The 25,921-nt window shown below is 42.8% G+C and overlaps 1 protein-coding gene across 4 annotated transcripts in view; it reads right to left on the bottom strand.

Moving 5' to 3' along the window:
* MCTP2 (multiple C2 and transmembrane domain containing 2) overlaps positions 1-25,629 on the bottom strand; it is a 121,927-nt gene extending 96,298 nt beyond the window's left edge. The window contains exons 1-7 of one of the 4 annotated variants that reach the window (XM_059858596.1): positions 25,419-25,629; positions 24,307-24,361; positions 23,018-23,167; positions 21,424-21,502; positions 19,598-19,796; positions 4,431-4,528; positions 3,072-3,662 (exon numbers count right to left, since the gene is read on the bottom strand). In XM_059858596.1, the coding sequence (XP_059714579.1) occupies positions 3,072-3,599 (528 nt within the window). In that variant the 5' untranslated portion in view covers positions 3,600-3,662; positions 4,431-4,528; positions 19,598-19,796; ... (2 more) ...; positions 24,307-24,361; positions 25,419-25,629. Of the gene's footprint in view, positions 1-3,071; positions 3,663-4,430; positions 4,529-6,564; positions 6,756-14,282; positions 14,484-18,800; positions 18,950-19,597; positions 19,797-21,423; positions 21,503-23,017; positions 23,168-24,306; positions 24,362-25,418 lie in introns of those variants that run through there. The other 3 variants (XM_059858597.1, XM_059858595.1, XM_059858598.1) reach the window with 3 other exon arrangements.
* Positions 25,630-25,921: the final 292 nt, after the last annotated feature.

Genomic DNA, 25,921 nt, shown 5'->3' with positions numbered 1-25,921 from the left:
TCGTTTTTTTCAATTTTAGCTCCACATAATATAAATTACTGTAATTCTAGGTAGTTAACTGCAGTGAGATCACTGAATACAGATAAAAGTTTTGGTGAAAACATGGTCCTGAAACCTTGATTTTATCAAACTACAGTGACACTTCTCAACTTTAAACAAAAGTGGGCACACCCAGGGGGGGTCACAGCCCCAAATATTATTTGCATGAAAGCAAATGAAGCAAGAGTAGATGTATGAATATACATAAATTGAAAGTTCTTCTTGACAAGTGCTCTGCCTCCCCTTGTTTTTTGCAGAAGAATTATTCAAAATACAAAACCACTGAGTGCATCTGCAACAGGACAAGGCTTTGAGTTGTCCAAATTCGTCCTAAACCAGGACAGTGACTCACTGCAAAGCGTTGGCAAGGAGATAAAGAGATATCAGAGCACTTCAGCAACGACACGTGGCCACAGACAAAACCCAATGGCAAAAAATAAATGGCATTACAGGAACCTTTTACAACCTGAATCACTCAGGGATTCAACACAACTTCACCTGCTTCTTCTGCCTTGCCTAGCTGGGTGCGATGGGGAACAGAGAGCAAACTTCTCACAAATGGGAAAATGGTACCAGTGGGCAGAGCCTTGGTGAAGATGGGCTGTGCTGAGCACCCCCAGCTCTGCAGGGGAGTTCACACAAGTGAGAAAACCACAAGCACACGCTGATCTCACCCGCCGGGATCTCACGGTATCGGGTGGCCAAAGACAACCAGGAAATGAGTAGGTGGCATGTGACAAGCAATTCAGGGGGAAAGAAGCTCAGCCTACATTTCTGCTTTTTTTAGTTTGTTTTGTTCCAGGGATCTGCCTTCCTTCTGATTTACCTCCCTGGGCAGGGAGTGATGCTCACACAAGAACAATGGGAACTCTTGTGCTCCTCAGAGCAACCTCACCCAGCATTCAGGGACCAAAGTCCTCTAACAAACTATTCCCATCCGAGGCACACACAGCACAAACCCAGTAACTGTTCAATCAAGTACAAGCAAAGCTGAATACTGAAGTTGTCATAGAATCATAGAATACTGAGGCTTAGGCTGCAATGGACCTTACACATCATTTAGTTCTACCCTCCCTGCCATGGACACCTTCCAATATTGAATTTGTTTTTCACCAGATTCAATGTAATTAAATTTGTTCCATTCTCCTTATTCATTTCTACTTTCCTTTGCTCCAATCTCTCCTTTTATTCTCGAGGAAAAAGATCTTTATAAATTGCACTGGAGTCAGATTACAGTAAGGAAGCATATTCACCCAGAGAGATGATTTGCCATACAAGTAAATACCAAATGATTTACACACTCCAGCAAATATAGAAATACACATTGAGGGAAAGATGTAAGTGCTGCAGAAAAAAAGCCAGACTCTGATTGTACATCTGGAAAAAACTTGACTTGAGGTTAAGCTATTTCATCACTATACAGGTACTTCATTCTCCTAGAATACTCAGTTCACCCAAAATCAAAGCAGGACTTAGTATTAACCTCGTTGGGCTGAGGCAGATTTTAGATTAGGGTTTCTGGCATACAACAGCAGGAAAAAACTGAATCCAAATATTTATCATATACCGAGTGAAGTGCTACAACTTTTGAGTAACGTTTCAGCAGAGAAACAAAGTACTGCACTATTTCAGTTGCTTTTCTTAAGTAGCCCTCAAAATAATGAACACTCCAGCAAGATGAAACCAATTTGTGAACAATTTAGCAACCCTATACCGCGAGTGATGGTCAGTAACTACCAGCCTGACACTTTGCATCACAACAGATGGGAGCCAACACCCATTTGTTAGGAATACACAGGCCTCTGAGATGCAAAACTAGCAGTTTATATCAGAAGGGACCACTTTCCCCACATCAATGCTAATCATCCTTTTGAAGGTGCAGTTAAAAAACAATTAATCTGTGAAATCCCTATTCCCAAAGGAGGATTTGGAACAAAAAACGCCCAGTTCCCATTTTGGCACCTTGGATGACTGCAGAGGCAGCTCCTATAACTGCAACAATCAGGTAATGAGAAAAAGGCCTCAGAAAGTTCAAAACGTAACCTACCCAGAGAGAACTCAACAGGAGCAGACATTCTCCAACAAAATCTAACTGAAACAAATTTTGCCTGAAGTGTTTCCTGCAGCCACAATCTTCACCTGCTGTCGATATAATGAAGCTATCATAGAGCTCCTCAGGATTCCCAATTTGCTCAGGCCAGACAGGAATTAGTTTCATGACAGTATTGGTCTCTGATCCTCCTCGGACATTATGCCCAGACACAAATACTGACCAAACAGCAAGGGAAAGGAAAGGGGGACAAGACAGTGAAGAGAAAACATTTTAGTTTTTCACCTCCTTAAGTCATCATCACAAAAATCCAAAAAACAGTCCTGAGAATGATGCTACATGTTCTGTTCCCCATCATGAGCTTTGGTTAATTCCAGGTACAGGCAGAGCTCACCTTGCTCAGAGCCATCTTTCACCTATTGCCTTCATCAGAGTCTGAAGTGGGTGGATGGCAAATTGATTGTGATACATAGCAATCCTGGCAATTATATTAGCTAGAAAGCAAATGTATCAGCACCTCAATTCTGAGCTCAGAGAACTGCAACAACTTTTGATTTGAGCAAGCAATTCCAACAGATCTGAAAAATCTGAAGTATCATTACAAATATCAGAAGAATAATAAAAGAACTAAAGAATTGGAGCAGTATTATTTGCAGCTCCAGACTGACAGGAAGGATAGCTGAATTAGTCTTGAATAATGTGTATATCATGTAAAGCTTAGGCTTATTTGCATTGCTCATTCATTCCATGAACAAAGCCCCCTCCTCACAGAATGGGTCAGGTGGCAAAGGATCTTAAAGTTCACCTCATTCCAGTCCCTGCCATGGGCAGGGACACCTCTTATTAGACCAGGCTGCTCAGATCCCTGTCCAACCTGGCCTTGGTTGGATCCTCCATCCCTTTTTAACCCAGAAAATGAAGGAGAAGCACGAGGAGCCCACAGGAGGTGGCGGCTGAGCCTCACTGCTGCTCCAGCACCCACCTCTGTCCCCTCGTCGCTCAGCGCGGCGCTCAGCCGGGAGCTCTGCAGCAGGTCAAAGAGGTCCTCGCTGGATCTCCTCTTCTTCCCCTCGGACACGGGGCTGCCCACAGCCTCAGCTCCTTGTGAGGACACCAGGTGAACGCCCACAGCTTGTGTGTCCGGAGGGGTGACTGTCACCTCTGTCCGTGTCCTCTGCTGCGACGCCCAGAGCCAGTCCTCTCCCACTGCCTTCACCGAAGCGCTTCTGCTCTTCAGGGACACCACAGACCGGGAAAAGCTCTTGGGGGAGCAGCTCGACAACACCTGAGTGTTTGAGTAAGTAATTTCTTCTTCTTCCTCCTCTTCCATGAGAGTGTCCACCTCGAGCATGTCAGGCACGGACACGCTGAGACAGCGGTCCAAGGAGCGGCCCTTCCTCTCCAGCATCTTGCCAGACCTCTTCTTCGTCTTCCTCACGCTCAGGTTTCGCAGGAACGGCCGCGTCTTCTGCTTCAGGGATCCCCACACGGATTGTTTGTCCAAGTCCATTGCTGCAAGGGGAATCTCAGCAATGCCTCCTGCACAGAACAGCTTCAGCGATTCCCAGGGTGACTAAAAGGAACGTAGGAAGGAGGCAAGTCAATCACAAAAGTGAACAGCCGCTCAAGACTATGATTCATGTTGTCTCATCTTAAAACTTTCAGTCATTTCTCTGAACAGTTAAAACAGAGCATGTCACATTAGTAAGTGCTTCCAAATACAATCTGGTGGGTAGGTTTGATTATTTAGGAGGAAAACAGCCAGAGCAAGTATTTATTCCTACACAAAAATGCAATGTCTGCCTACTACTTCATTATTTCTAAGAGGGGACATTATATTTCTTCTTCTGTCAAGCCCTGATTTGTGAAAACTTGAGATTTATCCAATTTGAAACTGTTTCTGTACAAAGCTTACTGACGGGAGTTAAATCGTGATAATGCAAGCATACAAAACACGCTGGCAAAGCTGGCACTGACATTTCTGCTGCCACTTTCCCAGGCCATGTAGGGCTTTGTTGGCTATTTCCAAGGCTACATGGATTCTTACAGCATGTGGTGTTGGCAGATATGTAAAAACTAATTAGCTGAGGCTGAAGAGAGGACATTGAATTTGAGGAATCTCAACTGGGACCCCAAAACACTCCCTTACATTAACCCACTGTCAGTGAAAACTGCAGAATTATTTTTCCTTGTGGAGTAGGCAATTGAGAGAAAAATAATACAAAAATGGATGGATCACTTTTGAAAACCTACTGGTGGACTCATCTTTGGGCTGATTCATAGTGAGCATTTACACAGCTGGGAGGGTCAGGAATATAAGAGCCAAAATAAAATCACTCACTGTATGTGCATCGTAAGGGAACAGGGACACCTCTGTGCACAGGAATATCCTCACAGACAGACTCTTCTGTGGTTAACAGCTGAGCAATCATCCTTATTCTGTGAAAAGAGGTGGTCAAATCATCAAAACCCAGTAAGAAAAAAGCTGGTAAAACCTGCAGATTTACTCCTTTACATCACACACACAGAGGTTACAGTACATACCCACATCCTCTGAAATATACACCCATTAACTACATGAGGGCTGCTCCTAAACTCACAGCATGTTTACCTACTAGCTATTGCATAATCAACAAAAAATTACTTCCCACTGTTTTCCTGATTACTAGGAAAAACACCAGGAAAGGCAACAGAAACACAATTGTTAGATTAATGCACACAGAGAAATTACTGCCTGCTTTCAAAGAAATCTACTCTTGAATTCATTAATTTGAATGAGGCTGTATAACCAGTTACTTAATAACTTATTTAAATAACTTTATGACTAACCTCGCCACACTTGCAGAGTGTTCAGGAATCTACAAAAAAATTCTCTAACTGCATCGCTGTCTAACTAAAGCTGCACAATCCTCCCCTCCCCCATTTACATTAGCAAATAAAGAATATCAGCATTATTATATTCAACACAATAAATTAATAATCTTAATAGCACTGCATGCATTCACAAGGCAATAACAGGTTTTGCCCAAACAGGAATGTGTGTTAGTGTAGATGCGTTAGCTTAACACGGCCACAATCTCAAAGTGCACATGGACAAATTGAAATTGGTTTTTGTGCCTCATTGTACCACTATGTAAAATCAGTTTTCTGAACCTCAGAGAGGAAGATTTCATAGAGAAAGGCCCACCATGCCTTTGTGTTTCTCACTAAATTCAGGCTGAAGCACAACAGATTTCCAGAGGGAGGAGCAAAGACATAAATGCCAGCCTAATTTGACGGGGGATGGAGGGAGGGATGCCTGTGCAGGAGCAGCACCTGATGCCCTGCACAACCTCAGGAGGCATGGCTGTATTTGCTCACACCAGCTGAGAGCTTTCACTGAGGCCCTTCCCTGTCTCCATAAAATCTTGAGAAGGCAGGCACAGCCTCCCTGGCAGCCTTACATCACGTGCCAGCAACAGAAGTTATTGGGCTAAACACGTTTGCACAAAACATTATGAAACACACTGCTGGGAGTCATTTAAACAACTCATCTTCTGCTACTGCTCTCTGCATGGCTCGCCTACTTGCACTGAAACCTGCTGGAGCCAAGATGTTGCAAATAAAGGCAGAGCCCAGCTCAACATCCACTTCCCAAGGCACTTACTGCTTCCCATTCCCTTCCTGTTATTCTCCACCCCTCGCACTTGGAGGACCCATTGCCGTTGTTTTTATTTTGTTTGCTTTGAGATTTTGTTACCAAGGAGCAGACTTATTCCTGTAGGTTTTTCCAGTTGCTTTCCCCAAGTCAAATGTTCTTTTTCCCAGTTAGATTGCCTCAGTTACTGATTAGAAATGCCCATTCTAAAAGGGACCACACTGTGTCTCTGGGACCAACCTGCATTTAACCCAGAGTGGGCAGAGTCCTCCTCAAGTCCAGCAGCAACACAGTGGAATCAAAATGTTAAAAAAAAATTAAAAGGGTTTTTGTCAAGACAGCAGGGATGGCTCCCCTGAGCTGCCACCTCACAGCTCCTGCACTGGAGCAACACATCAGTGATACTTGCTGCACAGGAAGCAGCAGGCTGTCTGACTGAGGCCACAGAAGAAATATGCCCACCCCTGGTCACTGGATTGCCTGGAAGTTTAACCATACCCTGCCTCTGAACCTTTACACCTACATTCCTGCTGCAGCTACAACTTCTCTTATATAAGTATTGTATTTACAAATAACCCGAATGATGGCTATGATACACAATTAACAACAAATACACAATGTGCTCTCTCTGAGAAAAGGGTAAGTTCAGTCTGAAGGGCAAATGCACTGTGACATCAGCCATCTGCCTTTTCACTTCCTCAGCTCAAGCAGAAGACACACAGATCAGCACCATGACAAGAAATGTTCCCTAGGGAGATCACTGGAAGGGTGGGAATGGGGACCACCCTTCTCCCCAGTGGTGCTGGAGCCAAGATTGCTGGGGCCAGCCCATACTCACACATACAACTCTTCTTTCTTCCTACATCCATTTCCTCTGCTTTTCTCTTCCATACAGAACAGCATCAATAGAAATACTTCATTTTGAAGAGAGAGAAATTCTCCCTTGCATGCAGAAAGTGGGCCCTTGGTACCAGCATGTTGTTCATGTAGCCCTTATCCTCCACAGGCCAGAAGTTTTCCCTCTTCCTTCCTCAACCTCAGAAGTCCATGGCCAACTGTATCGCCAAATATTCCCTAAGTAACCACAGGGAAAAAACATATTTTGCCAAATTCTTGGTCTAAGCTTGGCCTCTTTATTCTTCCCCTTTCAATGGCAAAAATCTGTGAACAGAAAACATTCAAAGAGACACACTTCCTGTTATCAATTTAACTGTGTTGGTTTTGATTTAATTGAATGGCTCCTTGTTCTTAGGTAACAAGAAAAAGATAATGTTTTCAGTCTATCTCCTTCAGCCTTCTCTTTAATACGCTGCCAAATTTCAAATGCTCAGAAGAGACCATATACTTTAATCTCTTTGTTCAGAGAGACTGCTTTTGATTGCACCTGTCATTTTTATTATATCCTTTTATTTTGCCATCTCCTTCTCTTTTGGGGGCAATAGGACAAGACAGAAAGGACTACTGAAAAAAAAAGTTGGTCACAGCTCACTATGACTGAACAATTATTGCTAGCATTTTATCCTCCCTTAAGTATCTTCTAATTATGGTCCTTGGAATTTTTTAGAATTTTTTTTATGTGCTTTGGTGTCTTTCAGTAAAACACTCCATGTGCACTCCCTGAAATTCACATAATATTTGGAGCTAAATGATTTTTTAGATGTTCTACCAGGTGGCTCTAAGAGAGATTTTAAATGCCACTGAAAGCCTAGAGAAATCATTCTGCAATTCTACTTCACTTACTGACTTGACAGGAAGCCAGCAAAGCCACAAGTGAGAAATATTGCAAGACACTCTGAAAATATTATAAAAGTGCCCAATATAACCAAGCAAATAAACTGAACAAACCCAAATTGATTTACACACTGGAAATTATAGAAGAACTTGTCTTTCTTCACTATAGAACCATTCCCTGCACACCCAGAAATGCCCCATGCACACTGAAGATGCTCCTGGTTAATATTTTTAAAGTACCATCTTCAAAGTCAGCCAAGATGACAAAAACACAACTGAGCACCATGCCAACACTATTACAGCTCCATAATAATTAAATCCATTAATCCTTGTACTCATTTGTTTATCCAGTGAAGGTGAAAACTTTGGGTCAGTGTGCATGGCAGCCACCTCTAAGTTCAAATTCAACCAGTGTGTTTTCAGCTACAACTAAAGGCTAATAAACACTTAAATCCATGGCAGCTGAAATTACCAACACATGCATCAAGAGGCTGTTAGGAAGGTGCTCCTCACTTGAATGCATATTAGCACAGGTTCAAATTGGAAGGAACTACTGGAACTCCCTCAGTGTAAAACCTCTATTGATTCTGGCTGCTCTGGAATAGGATATTCACCCCAATCTCTGCCTGTCTGGCACATTCACTGACTCAAAACCTAATGCATGAGACATTGTACAAATTACAAGAAAAGATAATTACATTTCTCTTATGCAACATAATATTTGGCTATGGAAAGTTCTATTATGAGTTTATAACCTCCATTAGGTTTATAATGTCTGAATTCTGTGCACTGAGTAACAGGGCTGACAAGAAGGTGATAAGGGAGCAGGGGGAAAAGGGACTGAGGACTTTTTTTCATATTTTTCTTTTATCTTTTTGCTATAAATTGAGTCTTCTGGCTCTAGGAGCCATAAATGAAACCATTCCTCCCTGGAAGAGAAAGGAAAATATCAGGGAAATAGCTCTCTGCTGGCTGAACAACCACTGCATGGGTGGTTATTTCTATAACAGAACATACCAAGTACCCCAGGTTTTAATATCATTGTAGCTCAAACACAGCCAAAGGTAAACCATTAGTAGGAATGGAATGACTTCTTCTAAAGAAAGCAACACTTCCTTCTTTGCAATGGCTTATTTCAGTCCTTATCTGGCAATGCTTTATGCTAAGCACCAACAGCCACAGAGATAAGAAAATATCATCCAAATAAAGTCACTCTTTGTTCGGCATTACCAGTTTGCCCTGGAGCACTCCAAACCCAGCACCAGTTATTACAAGAAAAGGGAATACTTTACCAGGGGCAGGATGTTCTTTGATCATCTACACCTTCAAGCAAGCATTGTGCCTCCTTTGCAAAAAAAAAAACCCAAGTCCCAAGTGGAAGGCTGAGCTGGGTGTGATCCCAGAAGGCAGCAGGGGACACTGAATTCCCTACAGCACAATAAGGACAAACTGAGACAGCCTTTTCTCCCTGCAGCATATGGCAAATACCTGGACTTAAATTTGATAAGGCACCAGAAAAAAAGAATCTAATCTCAATCTGATTCTGCACAGGCTAATTACCCAGGGGAAATCAGTGTTAGAATTATTTTTAGCACTAACAAGCATCACAGGGAGTGCACTGATGCAGTGCAGGTAAAATCTTCATTGCACAGGTGATTTGCTGCTAAAGCAGGGTCATGGCTTGGGCAGCTTCCAAATCTTTCCACTGAGCTTAAGCTTCCCTGTAGGGCTTCAAATGATGCCAGTCTGTGGATAGAGATCCTGCTCTTCTGCTGCTCTGCTGTAACAGGTTCATTTGCAGAGCATAGCAGGATGCTAACCTCAAATATATAAAATAAAATAGAGACTTGACCGGTTGCTGTCAGCCAGACTAGAACAAGTGCTTCATAAGAAACAATTTTATATGCTTCAATGGAAACAAGATATCCAAAACAAACCGGCTTTATTTTCTTGATGTGGGATGAAAGAAATCTACCGTCTCTGCAGAAGATCACAAGTAATATCCAGGGTAAATACAAAGCTTAAAGAAAACCTGTTTGTCACAAACACATGAAAGAAGCACACATCCTCCTCCACTTAGCAGCAAGAGAGGAACAGGGCCACTTTAACTCCTTAGAGGCTCTTTTGCACAATCTGGAGGGCTTTTTTCTCAACATTTATGAGCAGACAGTAGCTAGGAGAAATAAGAGAACGACCAGCTGCTACAAGCATCTTAAAATAGCATCTGATAGTGAAAGTTACTGAGAAAATACCGTGCACCTGCCTCCAGCTTATGAAAGTATTGCTTTCATTTTGCTTCTGTCTTTTCTAAAACAGAAGAAAAATGATGAGTATGTCTAGAGGAAATGAAGGAGGAAGTGTTTGGGTGTATTTTTACAAACATATTTCACAAGTTCCTTCCACTCTTTTGAGCTTCCTTCAAAATATTGTGGCTTGCAGTTGTACCTGTGCAAGCAAAAAGGCCCTCTCCACCCTTCCAGTGGAATTGGTGGGATTGTACCAGAATGGGGCAATCAGATATGATCTTTACAGTGCAAACAACACCTGCTGAGCAGCAGAGCTCCCCAGGGACACCTCTGCACAAAGATCTGCTTTCTGCAGTGATGATGTGCAACTCAAACCAGAGTCCAAGGAAGATCCTGGAGGTGCAGATCCTTCTCCTGAAGGCACTGTGCCGTCTGCTGAGATCACTCCAGCAGCTGGGACACTTCTTCCCCACTGATTGAATCTGGTTTATCATTTGCCTGGTTGTTCCCAATCCCCTCAGAAGGTCCCTGGGAGTGCTGGCACCTGGAGCAGGGCACCAGGGGGAGAGGGAAAGCTGGTGAGCAGCAAGGGGAAGGAGAGAGTAGGTACACACAGAGTAAGAATGAGATAAAAAGAGCTCTAAAGTGACTGAGCTCACACAAGGGGCAAGACAAAACCAGGATAGAAGCAGGTACAGACATGCTGAGGGAGCTGGTCCCTGCTGGAGCAGCTCTGTTGGGAGTCCAGCTCGCAGCCACCTCCTTCCTCACTCTCTCCTTCCAGCCCCTGCTCACCTCCCTCACAACAAAAGGCTTATTTTTATAACAAGAGGTGCACAGAAATAGATCCTCCCTTTCCATAACTCTCAGGGAAAACAAACCTAGGAAGGAAATCAGAGACTCACTTCCACTGGAGGCCAAATCAACTCATGCCTTTTACTAGCACTTAAATCATGTATTTCAATAAAAGCAGCTTGTGACTATACGCAAATTACTCGTCCATGTGCCAGCATTTCTCCCTAAATAACTACTATTACTGTCACACTTCTTTTCAAATTTCAGTGACTATAGAGGAGAGGTCTAATAAAAGCTCTGTCTGATTCTTTATTTAACAATTTACCAAAATAACCCAAACGGAACACTCTTGATTCATAAAAATGCCCTGATGACAACCTGAGCAGGATAAAAATCTACTGGTTTGCCCTTTTTTTATTTTCTCCTTACTACAGCATGTCCTCTCTCCAACAGTGCCATGGCACAAGCCAGGCTCAGAGCTTCAGTGTTATCTGCAGGTAAAGTGAACCAGTGTTTCTGCTGTCTTTTAATTCCCAAAGGCAGGAGGATGAAGATCCCTAAAGAAAAGAGAGTTTGGTGTGTTGCAGCACGGCACTGAATGAGGGAATTGCACCAGTAGCAGCCCTGATTTTCTGCAAGAGCAACAGGTCTCCCTAAGAAAATAACAGCACTTAAATCCCTGGAGTTGTGCATCACACTGAGAAAGCTGGAAGGGACACAGTCAGAGAAAGCCCTCAGCAATCTCCTGGTGAACTCAGGTGTCTGAGGGTCTCATCCTGGACAGTAATTTACTACTTTAAATATGAAGAGGCCAATGCACACAACTAAAACCAGTCACCTTGCTCCCCTGAAGTCATGACAGCAAAGTGTTCAGCACACAGATGGCAGCAAACCCAAAGACTCCTTTAACTCCTTTAAACCTCCCTTTTTTCCAGCTGTAAGGACTGAACATATGCCAGCACACATCTCTAAATGCCAGTCATTTTTCACAGGAAAGAGACAGTATTGAGGTTTCTCTTTCTATTCACCTTCTGAGTTTTCAGCCTCCTGGAACTCCAAATCTGCATCTTGTCTCCAGTTTCTGTTACAGCATTACTTTCTCATTGAGAAAATCAGGTAAAGTTTGCAAATTTAACTCATGTGCATTGGCAATTACACTTTGGCTCTTCCAAAGTCTCACCACTGGGGTTTTGGTTTGTTAAAGATGAAGTCCCTAAGGACAGGCAGCAGCAGCATCATTAGAAAACCAAAGACTAAGATTCCAGTAACTATTTTAAGCTTGAATAAAAGGGACAAAAAATAAAGCATAGGAATATTCTGCTGGGATGAATAATAAGTGACCTGTTCAGGATTTTACTTGCAGAAGTTCAGAGAACCTCAACTATAGCAAAGCCCGGTTTTGTTAATTCCTGGAAGTGATCCAATCAGAAAAGCTCCACAAAACAGGAATACTGTCATTGCTGAGCTAGGATGACACCTGATGAAGCAATTTAAAATTCACTTTCAGTTTTTCTATAATTCAATATGACAAACCTGCTCCGTGAAAACCTGCAGACACATTATGCAGCCCTTAAAAAACTATCTGGGCCTGATTCATCTGGGGCATATTTGCCATAGGCAGGGTGGGGTAGATTGCTAACTTTAAACACCTTCCCTTAAGCAGATTTACAGCTCTTGCTGCCCAACCACACTGGCTTCTCCTTTGTACACTGCTACCACCGTGGGTTTTTTCTGTATGTTTTTAATCCTCCTTTCATGCACACATAGCTCCAGGCAGCATGGTTTAGAACAGATCAAGCTGACCACTTGTCATTATCGTGCCCCATTCACATATTCTCAAAGTAAATGTTAAGTGCACAAATTATGACTACTTAGCCCCTAATTAACCAACAAAACACTGAGTTTATAATCGTGGATATTTAGTTCTGGTGAATACTGACTAAAAGGTATTTTAATTCAGCTGTCATAATTATACAATTTCCTGGCTTGGCTCATGGATTAAAATCACATAAAGCTCAAATCCAGAACTTTTCAGCAGGTGTCAACAAACCCTTTAAAGATGTAGTATTTTTTTTTAAATGGATTTAAGAGCTATTCCTATTTCAGTTCCTCCATCTAGCAGATAAGGACAGGAGTCACCAATCTGGCAAGTGTCTTGAAATACAAACTGCTCACAGTCAGCTGAACAGATCTGCAGGTTTCTGGTTCAAACAACTTTTGCACCCAAGTAGGTGAATGTTTGATCAGCTTTCGTTTGCTTACTATCAAAGACCAGACAGATTATTTGTTAAATGCTACTATGAAGCTTTTGGTGAACGGGAGGAACGAGAAGTCTTCCTGAACACAAATCCTTGTAGTGAGATTTGTATCTTGAAGTTTTTACAGAGCTGAAGAAAATTCAGCCACTTATACAATAAAATAAATTAAAATCACACCACAAGCACAAAGGCACCATTCCCACAATTTGAATTTGAGTAGGGAGCATTTATTCTAAAATAATTACAAGCAATCCCAAATAGATTCTACAAAATCCACTAGAATATATAACTGGAATTAGATGTTTGCATTCAAAAAGGAAAACAAGACAAAATAAAACTCTCCAGTTAATTGTTTCCAAGTCGAAGAAGCTGGGAACAAAGCCTGCTATTGAATGAACATTAATGATCTGCCATTTGGATCTGCAGATGTTTCCCATGAGGGAAGACAGAAAAAAAACATTCCTCTTCAAACTCAGGGAAGCAGCAACAAGGGGATGAGTTATGTTCATTCATTTGGATATTTTTATTTGAAATTGTCAAAACCATTAGGTTCAATAAGATTTTACTTCAAGGGAAACCTGCATCCAATAAAATTTCAAAGAACTGAGCTCTTAATCTCTCCTCACTTAAACCCAAATGAGTCAGACTTTCAAAAAAAAAAGAACTTTCACAACCGTGATAAAGTGAGCTGAGGGAGAGACTGCCCGATCCTCGCTGACAGCTCCTGATCATCACCACCTCCACATCAATGGCAACACAGACAAATGCCTGCTCAAATAAATTAGCATGGCCCCCTCATTTCCATTCACCCCCATTAAAAGATTATCAAACAATAGAGATTATATACCCTGCCCTGGCTAGAAACTTAACTTCTAGAGCAGGGCTTATCTATCTGGGAGGAGAGAATGAAAGTGCACACTCATAAATCCTGAAAAGACAGAGCTGCTCCTGTGCCTTAATTCATGGTGTTACGCAAAAGCAGAACTGTTTTATTTCTAAATTGGCTCTGATCTCAAGGCAGTAAAGCTATACAATTCCAAGAATTCCCAAAACAGTGAAATTTTCCCAAACCTGTTTCCAGTAAAGCAAAGTTTACTCCACAGACTACATCTATAGCTCTAGGAGTAGGCAACAGGAAGAATTATCAAGGGTACAAGTGCTTCCCAGAAAGGAAGGATATGAATAAGATCTCTCTTTATTTCTCCCCATCCCAAAAGGCCAACAAAACCAAACAAAGATCTCAAAAGCTACGTTTGTATTTAGCTCGCATTTTAGCAAGTTGTTTTTGTGGGAAAGTGAAAACAAGCCAGTGAAGGAGCATCTGTGTAAATACACAAGAAGCAGGCACCCACCACGGCAGGAGGAAAAGTCACCCCCTGGGTCACTGTGCTCTGTCTCTCACCACCACTGACCAAAACACCAGGAGCAGCAAGCAAATTAATAGTTTGAACTAAAGAGCACCAGAAATTGTTACCAAGAGGCTCTCCTTTAAGGCCAAAAGTGGTCACAGAGTACATCCAACCTACCCAACATGAGGGTTCTCTCTGGTGGCAGGAGGGGTTGGACACCTTCATGGTCAGACTGGAAGATCCAGCTTCAGTTCCACAGGCAGACTTGAAGACTCTGAGCTCTGGGGTCTGTTTTCCTCAGAAGTCAATAGGAAAGCACAGACACAATCTGTCCCCATCAGTCCCCATCTAGGGTTTGACAGGAAGCAGTATAAGAATCTGAGCAAGGGATAAAAAAATGCCTAAAGGTCAGCAGGCTGCTTATGTGAAGGAAAGAACAAAAAAAAGTCTTCTTAGAAAAGCAGTGTGCATTTAAAAAATAGAAGTGAAAACTAAAATTATTACATAGTCCAGATTTTCCCACAATAATCCAATTATTTCACAATGGAGTTTTGCAGCAGCACTGTAGCCTTGCAAAAGGTCAACTCCATCTGTGTTCTTTACAGATTACATTTAGGAATAGCCAGTTAATCAAAACTTAAGGAAACACAGCATCCTATTTACTTCAAGTTTTTTTCCCTCAAGTGTGGAAATTGAAGCTGCATCTAATGTTCACCTGTTTGAAACTATTCCAGACAAAACAGCAGTGATCCCAGGAAAACCCATCCAAATTTCCATCACACACAGGACACAAGGGAACCACATCACTCCAAATATCCACTTAGCCCAACAAGCTGCCTCTAACTCTGACCAAAAACAGATGCTCAGGGAAAGACTATAAGGTCACAAAATCATACTGTGATTCTGCCTGCAAATTAATCCTTGTTTCCAGGAATCTGTGATTTAGGAACCGCTTCAGCTAGAAATTGTACCTGCATCTTTGAGATGAACAGCCCCCGGTGTTTTCTCTCTCAATTTGCCAAACAACTTCTAAAATTCATTTATTTCTTTAACAGGAAGATACTGGGGGAATGAGCTCCACATATAAATTATGCTTGTGTGAAGCAGAAGCATAATTTAGCTATGAAAGATTTTTTTTATTGAAGAGGATCTTGGGGAAAAAAAAATCTTTGAATCTTGTTCATTTATTCTTACCTCTTTAACATCTTGAATTATGTGAAATTATAAATAATTGTTCTCTGTTTACTCCACATCACTCAGATTATTCCCTCTCTGCATTCTCCTCTCTAATGAACTCTCTTAATTGAAAGAGAGGTTCATTCAAGGAACCTGGTTACTGTTACACCATCCAAACCTGGCTGACCTGGCACACACCACAGGCTTCCCCCTCCCCCAAGATAATTGATTTGTCTGAATGTATAATGTAGTGCAAAACAACCTAAGTTCAAAACCATCTAAGAATGTTTCAAGAAAAGGCAATTACCATCTAATTTTCTACAGTCGTTACAAATATTTTACCAAGTAATTTCAAAGTTGAAAGAATAGTTTAAAGGGTTTGAAAATTACCTCTGGCTGTGTAGCTTTTTAAAGGACTGAAGTTTTTGATTAAGAAAAATTTGTAATCCCTAAATATTAAAAAAAAATTAGAGCAAGACCCTCCTTTTTATCACTCCAGAGTAGGTTTTTGATGAGTTACTATAAATACAATTATATTCCTGCAAGTGTTTACCCTGGCACAGCAAGGCATGAGGCCACAGGGGTGCTAAAAGTCAAATGTGCCTCAGGAGGTGACATCCTCAGGGCAGGACAGACAGACTGCACATCCACAGTGCCTTGCAGCTCAGAAGACACCCAATATCCAGAGAACATCTAACAGAAACAAAGTCTCTATCAACAAAGCTTTCTCACTACTGATCCCTAAATTGGACCAAAACCATCTGCCCACGCAGCAATCAACCCACTCCGTGGCTATGCTGGTGAACCTGTAGTTACACCCAAGCTAATTTCTCCAAGGCAGAAATTGCCAGGTATATAAAAAGGTGATCAATCATTTGATCTAACATGAGAGGCTTGGCCCAGTTTCTCTTATCACTCTTGGTCTTCATTAGAATTCTCACCCAGAAGACAATGGGGGGTTAATTCTCATGTGGATCACAGAAAATCTTATGTGGATTACAGTGGGATACACAAAGAAAACCTTGATATTGAGACATGTAAATTGTCCAGATAGGAATATTCCACCTGGTTCTATGATGATTTTACAGCATCATCATCTCAGGAAACAGAGGTGCACTCAGGATCGGCTGTTACAGTGATACATGATTTAAAATCAGAGTTCAAGGTACTCGTGGTTCCAACATCCTCACAATCCTGAAAAGTCTAGTTAAGTCTTGAGAAACAGACCCCTTGAGCCCAGGGAACATTTAAATGCTTACCCTAAATAGGAAATAGATTGAAAAAAAAAAGTTCTTTTTCTTATAAACAAGCTCCTATACAAGCGTGTTATCTAATAAGTACAACTGGAAGTAAAATGGGAATGTGGGAAAAGTGCCAATATAAATCCTCCAATTCTGAGGAAATCAGAAGCAATTTTCCACTCAAGGGTGGAAACAACACAGAGGAAATGCAGAGGAAATGCATGCATACTTGGCATGCTTTGCTCTCCTCTGCTGAGGTAAAGCTTCCCTGTCCCCCGTGCCCAGGCAGAGGGACCCCGGGTGATGAGACCCCCAAACCTCTGCACTTTGGGAGACTGGAATTCAAAACCTTATACTAGAATTAGTTCATGGTACAGGTGATGGGTGAACAGAACAGTTAAAACCCAAAATTCTCACAATGAAGTGACAGCACAAGTTGTTACACACATCCTGCTTCAATTTGACAGCCACTGGTGGGGGCCTCATGCCAAACTTCTGCTGTCTATGAAAATTAAAGATAAAATGGGCAAATCTTCACAGTGTAGACTAAAGCAGGAGAAGCAGACACTCAGTATTGCCTGGAAATGTCAGTGGGACCAACCAAGAAACTTCTGGGGTGAGGTTTATCCCCTCTCCCAAGCCCACTCCAGCCACATACACAACCTGACTCCAGCTCCACCAAATCCCACTGAACTTCAACTCACTGCAACCACTATTCTCCCCAAGAGTGGTCCTTACAGATGAGATTTTTTTAATAATCATCTGTTCAAGTAAGAGGTGCAGTGAATCCAAAAGCAGTGGCTTACATTACCAAATGAAAAAGACACTGGGGAAAAAAAACCTGCAGTGAAATGAGTGAAATTGAGCCAGTTATGGTTCTAATTACCTTGAATGACATGATAAGCAACACTTCTAGCACTGGCACAGCCTCATGCACTGTCCCAGGAGGGGATGATTACAGGAATCCCCGGGCTGTTTAGACACCCACCTTCCTGTCAATGACAGCAGTGCCTCTCCTCATGCCCTTGTTTATAATTGACACCTTAAACCCACAGAACTACAAACTGTCCCATAGCTCCTTTAACATAATCAAAGTTAAACCTGTCTAAACTGCACAAAATTTACCATTCTTATTTTTTAAAAGCGCAAAATTGTTAAGAAATAAAATTAAAATTTCCTCTCTGCACCATTTTTGATTTTTTCCTTCCACAAGTATGACAAAGTGAAACTACACATACTGAATCCATCTTCAGGCTACAGCACATGCAAGTTTATTTGCTTTATGATAAGCTATTTTATGATGGCATTGAACAGCAGCAAGAAATCAAACAAGTAAGATTATTACTCAAATACACTCATTCATCTTGACAGCTAAATCGACTCTCTCAACAGTATCATTTCTGAGAATTACTGCAAAATATGTGACAAATTCTACAGTTTAATCACAGTAACCTAATAGTAAGATATCCAGGTGAGAGCTTCTATTTTCTTAATGCCTCATAGCAGCAATTCAGCTTTCAGTCTGCTTTGGCCAACTGACTGTCATAAAACTAAGGGCACTGACTGGATCCCTGCCAGTTGCCATAGTTGTGCTAGGCAAATATCAATGAAAATTCACACTATTTCTCATTACAATTGTATGAACAGCTCTTAAAAAAAAAAATTAAAAGAAAAGACACCAAAACCCCTCCCAAAAAAAAACCAAACAAAAAACCCAAAACTAAACAAACGATGCCTTATGCACTACATTTCCTTTAAAGTTACCCTTACAACAACTCCTCTATTTCAATGCACTTGTGTGAATATTCCACTTTGTTGTTTGTTTTTAGTTTAGGGATTGTTTTATTATTACTGTTAAGTGGCTTATTTATTTAGTCAAAGTCAACAGCCAACCAACTCAGTTTCAGTCAGCAAGTGCACATGGGGATGCGTCGGTTCAGTGAGAGCTGCCTGAGGAAGCAGAGAATTTCCCCAGCATCATTTTCTCACATCAACGGCAACAAAAAGCATTATTCACACAAGGTGCGAGTCCCGGGAGCAGCATCACACGGCAAAAAAAGCGAAGTAACCCCGAGCCTGCCGCGGCAAAGTTCGTTCTGCGGGGTGCCTGGGGAAGCACCAGCAGCGGAATAGAGCGACCGAGCTGGCAGAAAACGGGCGAAACCCACCAGACCCCAAAAAAGCAAACAAACAACAAGAAAAAAAAAAACCCAAACTACAGAACCACCCTCCCCGAACCCGCCGGGCTGCCCTGCCCAGGTGCGCTCCCCTCCTTTACCTGCCGGCCGCGCCCGCAGCCGCCCATGGGACTCGTCCGCGCCGCTCCCGGCCGGGCACGTGTGGCTGTCGCTGCTGTCACCGCCGCCCCGTGTGGCCCCGTCGCTGTCCCCGTCCCCTCCCGCCTGCCGGGGCGGTGCCGCCGCCGGCGCCTCCCTGCGCGCTCCGCTGCCCGCCCGCCCCCGAACCTCCGGGGCTGCCCGCAACCCGCCCCGCCGGCATCCGCTGCGCGCCGCTTCCCGGGCATCCCTCTGGAGCATCCCCCTGGAGAATCTTCCTGGGGCATTCCCGTGGAGCATCATCCTGGAGGATCCTCCTGGGGCATCCCCCTGGAACATCCCCTTGGAGCATCCCCTTGGGGGATACCCCTGAAGCATCCTCCTGGAGCATCCTCCTGGAGCATCACCCTGCAGGTCCTGTCACTCGCAGCATCATCCTCCCCTCCTGGACCTGCATCCTGCCCGCCCACTCCACACCAAGACCAAAGCACCAAACTCCCACCGAAGCCAACACCCCAGGGACATCGGGGATGGGGGTGGTAAAGGGCAGGGGACTGGCAGCACTGCCCTGGAGAGCCCTGGGTGAGGGTGGAGCTAGGAAGGAAACTACACGAATGACGACAGGCCAAGGGAAACACAATCAGCAGCAGCACTGCTGCCACGTAACACTTGTTCTTGGCTGCATCTCCCAACACGTTTTTTTGGCAGCATCTCCAGGTGCCTGACAAGGGAGCCAAGGGCTGCAGGCGTGTTGCAGGCAAGGAAACTGAGGCAGGATTGGGTGAGGTGCTGAGCTTACCTGGTGTGTCTGCCCCTGAAATGTGGTCCCACACGCGTTTCTTCAGGAGTTTGCCATGGTGTGGAAAGGCAAACGCCTCCCAACAACGCCTTCAGTGCCAGGGTGTTTCTGGAGCACGCTGGGTCACACACCTTCCCGGAGAGCTCACCCAGTCACCACTCCCACCTGCCCTGTTCCACATCCCTGGAGCGTGGTATCACTGCAGGAGGTGCAGAACAATGAAATGGGGAAGGACAAGCTTGTGGTGGAACATATTTACATTCCATACGTGTCATTCTGATCAGAAATTACACCTTGCAGCTGACGTAGTGACACCCATCTCACACCATCGAGTGAAACTTGGTGATGTAACCACCTTGTGTCATTGCAAAACAGAAATGGTCATGGACCTGTGGGAAGGGTGTCACAGTGCTGGGAGTCGTTCTCTAACCACTGAATAAAAATGTGGGGAAAACAAAAATCATTCTTCCAATTCTTACAGCAAAATCTGGAGAGGAAGAATTCACACCTATGCACAGTTCCACATGGATTCACCAAAAAAAGGACCAGAAGCCATCAGTTCAGGAGCTGGGAGCTACATATCAGGAAGATTATTACTTGAACACGTGAGCAATTTTAGAGGAACTGGAAAAAAAACCTGGCAATGCTTTATTTTGCCTCCTGACTTAAAGGTCATGTTTGAAGGGCCAGATCCTGATGTTCCAGCACAAACTCAACAACAACACTTGTTACTGCAGACAGTGTTGCAGGTATACAGCAACTCCTAAATTGCATAAACCTTCCCACAGTTTGTCTACATGATGAATAGGACAGTTTTACTCAGCTCATGCAATCAAAAATCTAAGGGGAAGTTGGCTGAGATCAGAAAACTAATCAACGAGCTCAGCTGAAAACAGAGAAGAAAGGAAACTTATGGCACCAATGTTTTTGTTTTCCTTTCATCTAAACCAAGAAAAATATCAGCTTCAGATAATTAGATAACTTTAGAACTAAAACAACACAACCTTTAAAACACTTTTCTCTTAGGTGTGTGATCCCACAAAATGTGTATCAAATATAGCTCTGTGCATGTTTTGTCAAAGGCTGCAGCCAAGAGAGAAAAAACTGTACACATGCCCAAAGGCAATGTAATAAAGGTGGCTGCTGATTTAGGGAGTTGCAAAGGAAAGCAGCTTGTGTGTGCCTCTGCCAAAATGAAATGTAACAGTGCTCCTTGGATGCAATAGGAGAAAGAGATGGAGAAATTAAATTCTCAGAGCCACTATGAGAAAAGCTTGCCACAACTCAGTGGCAATAAAGAGATAAATTGATTAACTCTTACAAGATTACCCAAATATGGCCTCTGCAAAACATGAGCTTGAGAAATTTTCTTCTCTTAGGCATCACATATATATTAAAGATGCTGATAAGGCCACAGAATGCTGAATTTTAAGTTCTTTGTTACTTCACTGCTAACTAAGGGAAAAAAAGGAGGACAGTACTGGGAAGATCCTTGGCATGGGAGCTTTCCATCACTGGCAGGCTAAGGGGAAGAGAGGAGGAAACGTGAAACTTTGGAAATGTCACCAAGACATCAATCTGAGGGTATTCTATGGATTTATGCAATGTAATCTGAAGTCATCGAGAGCCAAGATATGCATTATTATAACAATAAGTCATTAAGTATGACTTAAAGATGAGCACTAATTAAATCCCCCTGTGAAACAGTTTGTCAAAAAAAGGGAAAAAAAGGCACAGTTAAAAATACAGCAAACAGAAGCATTTCAGCATGAGAAATTGAAATGTGTATGTCTAAACAAGATTTCTTATTAACTTTCTGTACTCACAAGGAGCCCCTGTACACCTTCTCTTCGTGCACACAAATGTTTTTCTTCTGGATTTTATTAAGGATGTCATTATCAATTCCTGTGAGGGAAGAGAAAATATATAATAGAGAACCATAGTTGGCGTTATCAAATCCTACTCATCTTTTGTGTGAATATCTCATTTTCTCAGGAGGGAAAGAAGACCTGTCTTCTCAGCAAAGAAAAAATAAAATTGCAACTTTTCTTCTTTGCCTGCATTTTCTCACCCTGTATTCTGACATGCTGTATGCATACCCTGTATACTGAAAGAAAAAATGACCTTTTCAGCCTTTACCAAAACCTAGCTAATGTGGATCAATGTGAGTCTGCTAAAAATAATGGGTTTAGATCGTTTCCTAATTACAGGTTCAGCTGCAACCTTTCAGAGAGGCAGCAAGTGAAGCATTTCTATCCAGCCCACCCCTCTGCACAGCCTCTTTGCAGCAGCACTTCTTCAGGGCTGTGAGGAGGAGACGTGAGTGCACAGGGGCACAAGGAGATCAAATCACAGAAGAAAACAGTCACAGAATGGTTTGGGTTGAAAGGAACCTTAAAGCTCACCCAATTCCAGCCTCCTGCCCTGGGCAGGGACAGCTCTCACTAGAACAAGTTGCTCAATCCACTTCAGCCTGGCCTTGGACAATGCCAAGGATGAGGCAGCCACAGCTTCTCTGGGCACCCTATGCCAAGACCTCATCACCCTCACAGGAAAGAATTTCTTGTGTAGTTCTAACCTGAATTTCCTTCCCTTGTAAGTTAAACCTCCTTTTTCCTGACCTCACTGCTAGTGTATCTGCTAGCAAGTCTTCGGAGCTCCATCAAGTTAAAAGCTTGTCAGTAATTCCTCCTCTTATCTCACCTACAAGTGGAAGGTGGCCACTGGAAGCACCACCAGAAGCTTTGAAGATGTTCTTATCAGGATTTTGAGCAATTCTGTTTGCACCCACCTGTTCACCCCCAGATTTCCTGACGTGTTTACAGCGCTTGGCTTGACAGATGGCTTGGGACATTTGTGAGCCTGGGACACAGCCCCTCAGCCATGCAGCTGATAAAGGCTTTTCCAAACCCCAAAGTGCAATCTCCTGCAACAGTTGAGTGTCATGTTTCATTTCTTTTGGACAGGTGGGTCCCAGAGACCTGGTGACCCCAAGAGCAGAATTACAAGTCCCTAAGTTGCAGCCCATTTTCCTTGCAGCTGAGCACCTGGTTTACAGGCAGAATTTGGAGCGGGACCAAGGGTGTGTTTGCTCCCAGCTCTTTGAGTGTTAAGCCATTCCCAGAACACAAACTAAGCCAACTGCAAGGTTTAAGTCATTCTGTGCAATTGCACAAATAAATGCACTCAAAACTTTAGGAGAATTAAGCATGTCAGTAAATCTGGGATTAATAAATGAATAATGATAATTAGTTATGGCTTGACTGCTTGCTTTCAGCTCCAACAGGTTACCTTGAAAAACCACATAGTTTCAATCCCACTTAATGTCATTATGATTCAGCTTATCAGTTAAATGTGTGATACATTCTTTTGGGCTGGATCCTCTGCTCTGAAATGTCACTGACCATTTTTTTGTCTCACCTGTGGAAATGCCACATGGGCAAACCTGAGCTTAAACTTCACAGAAATGAAACCATCACAGCCTCAACCTTCCTCCTCACTTTTTCAATCCCATGCCCATGTTTGTGTGCAGCTTCACCATTTGAGCAGCACTGACAACATTTCCATCAGCTGTACAAGGAGAGAAAGAATAAAGATGTGAGACAATTGTTTCAAGCACTCAGGGTTCATTATTAGCTTTTAAATAGGCTGTATTTTGTGACAGAATTTATAATTCAGAATCTGTGCAGTCATTTTCTTGACAATCCATTGAGCAGCAATGCTGCGGACTGTTTCTTGTGCAAACAATGAGCTTTTAGAACATTTGAAAATTCAGCTTCTGATTCATCCCAAGAGTAGAGCAGAGCTGAGCAGTGGGTCTGTGGGCTCCTGAGACCAGCTGACAACCTCTAGAACAAAAGTGTAGTCAGGGATTTAAATAAGGGATTGTATCCAGGAATCTCCTAGGAATTTACCAGCATTAATCAATGCATCCTCATCCATCTCAGAAGTATTGTCAGAAAAAAAAAGCCTGATACAAGCAAAGGGGTTTTTTTTATGATTGGTTCAGGATTAGACAGGAAACTAGTGGGAGTCAGGGATAAAACATGAAATCTTGATCCTTCCAATAATATCAAAGTGTTTGGTAGGGGAGGAGATGATGAGTGACTTATTTTGGTTGGAGTTTTCTGATTATACTTCTTGAAAAGGGAAAACTGGACCCTGGTGTTTGCAGCTCCCAGCCCCAAGCTCTTACCAGAGCTGCAGTGATACATTTGGTCCTTTAAAGAGGGGAGGTTAGCACTTCACAAGCTATGGAGAATCTGAGTAATGCAAATAAGTTATGAACACAGGGCTGGAAAAATGGAAAAAAATTAAAACAAAATCACACCAAAACAACAGCAACAAAAAAAAAAAAAAAAAAAAAAAAAAAAACCACCCCAAACCAGTCATTTAATATTTTTGTAAAATTTCCCCTGAACATCCTCTCCCCATTCCTTCAAGTACAGAGCTGTTACAAGCTGATTACTGGTGTACCATTACCTCTGCTTTCTCACAAAGTGATCATGCTGGGAAGAAGATACAGACACAAACCAGAGATTAATAGTGTGCTCCAGACCTAGTCCTGGATCTAGAGAACAGAGCATGGGGCTGGGAATGAATGTAAGAAAGAGTTTTATTCTTTTCCAGACTCTACCACGTAAGATATTCTTTTCCTTTATGTCTCTTTTCAGCAAAATGCATGTTCAAGAAAGAGAGTATTTTCCTACCTTGAACCATGCCTGTTGGAATGGGCATTTGCTCATAAATTGTCATCTGGGGTAGCTGAAGGAAGAAAGTTACACACACAGGTTTTAACATAGTGGTTTTCAACTGTGTTTTCTAAAAATTGATAGCTAAAACTCAAGGTTTACATTCCTCACAACTGACTTGAATCTGGAAAAATACCTATTTATTTTTTTTTATTTATGCTACTGTTAATGTTTTGGGGGGTTTTATCACTTGATTATAGCACAAAACTCTCACTAAGCTGAAATCCATAGCCAAAACCTGGAGCACAGCAGATCCCATCCCTGCTGGTAATAAATATTTCCAGTGTTGTTTAATCAGAATAACACAGAACTGCTGACACTAAGGGTTAGTTTTGTACCTTCTCCTAGATGTGGAATGAATTGAATTATTCTATGTTGAGGTTCCTGGATCAGAACAAGTGTTTACATGTAGGCATGGCCACAGATCTACTTAGAGCCTCACCTACTGAGCTCTCCAGGTGTTATCCCATGAGCAAATAGTAAGGCTTTGTTTTACAAAACCCTCACCTATGGACTCTTCTTAAATTCAATTACTTGAGTCTTTTAAATTCAATTACTTTTTAATAATAAAGACCCAGAAATTACCAAAGGTGAGCTCAGAACTACCATGACTAAGCCAAATTTGGTTTGAGAATGGCAAGGTAAAGGTGAGAAGCCTGCAAAGCCAGGCCAGGTGTCCCATACATCCTCAGAGCCACCAGCAGACAGGTCCCTGAGGGTCTTGCTGGAGTTGTTAAAGCCTACCCTGCTTCCCATGCCAAGGACAGCTGCACTTGCCAAGGAGGTTATCAATTCCATCTGCACACTGCTCCCCCGTGCCAAACATTATCACACACAGACCTGTCAGCAGGGCTGCAGCTGTGAGAGCTCATTAATCCTCTTCTGTCAAAATAAACTTCACTGGCAGAGCCCTGTTAATTAAACTCCTTCACCTTCCTCCCTTGGCTGCTGCAGACGTGTCCTAACTACCTCATCCAGGAGCATCTCCAGTCCCCATTCCCTCTGCTGTCCTGGGCTGCTCCAAGGAGGCTGGAGATGACTAAATCTGGAGGAGGGCTAATAAAACTCACCAAGCAAAGCACAGTTCCTGTGCTTCAGTGTGATATGATCAGAAATGCCAAATACCAGCAGTGCCCATGAGCAGGCCCTGTTGGGACACGTGCCAGGTGGGATCAAAGGCTGCCCCTCACCCTGCTCCCAGCCATTGTTCTCCAGGACAGCAATTCCTAACAGGAGAGGTGCTCTGCAGAGGGGCTGACAGGCTTCAAAGCAGGTCTGTCATCCAGGCAATCTTCAGAACAGCCTGAGAGGAGGGCAGGAAATTGTGTCAGAACAAGGAAATGATAAGAATAACTGCCTATTTTTGTAACTATGAATTTGTTGGTACTGGATCATCCCACTGATCCATCAATTTCCCTGCCCTGCCTCTGTCAGGGACCAGAATTTGTCAGAGCTGAGGAAAGTGGAAACCCCACAGAAGGAATAGAGGCAATTGCACAATGCTGGAAGTTCAGGGAATTTGTCCTCAGCAGCTTCAGGAGTGGTTATGTTTGTAAATGAAAGCACAATACCC

Source organism: Haemorhous mexicanus, chromosome 13, assembly GCF_027477595.1.
Source record: "Haemorhous mexicanus isolate bHaeMex1 chromosome 13, bHaeMex1.pri, whole genome shotgun sequence".
NCBI lineage: Eukaryota > Metazoa > Chordata > Aves > Passeriformes > Fringillidae > Haemorhous > Haemorhous mexicanus.
The sequence above is the reverse complement of the archived record's forward strand: the minus strand, read 5'-3'. Positions and strand labels throughout refer to the sequence as shown.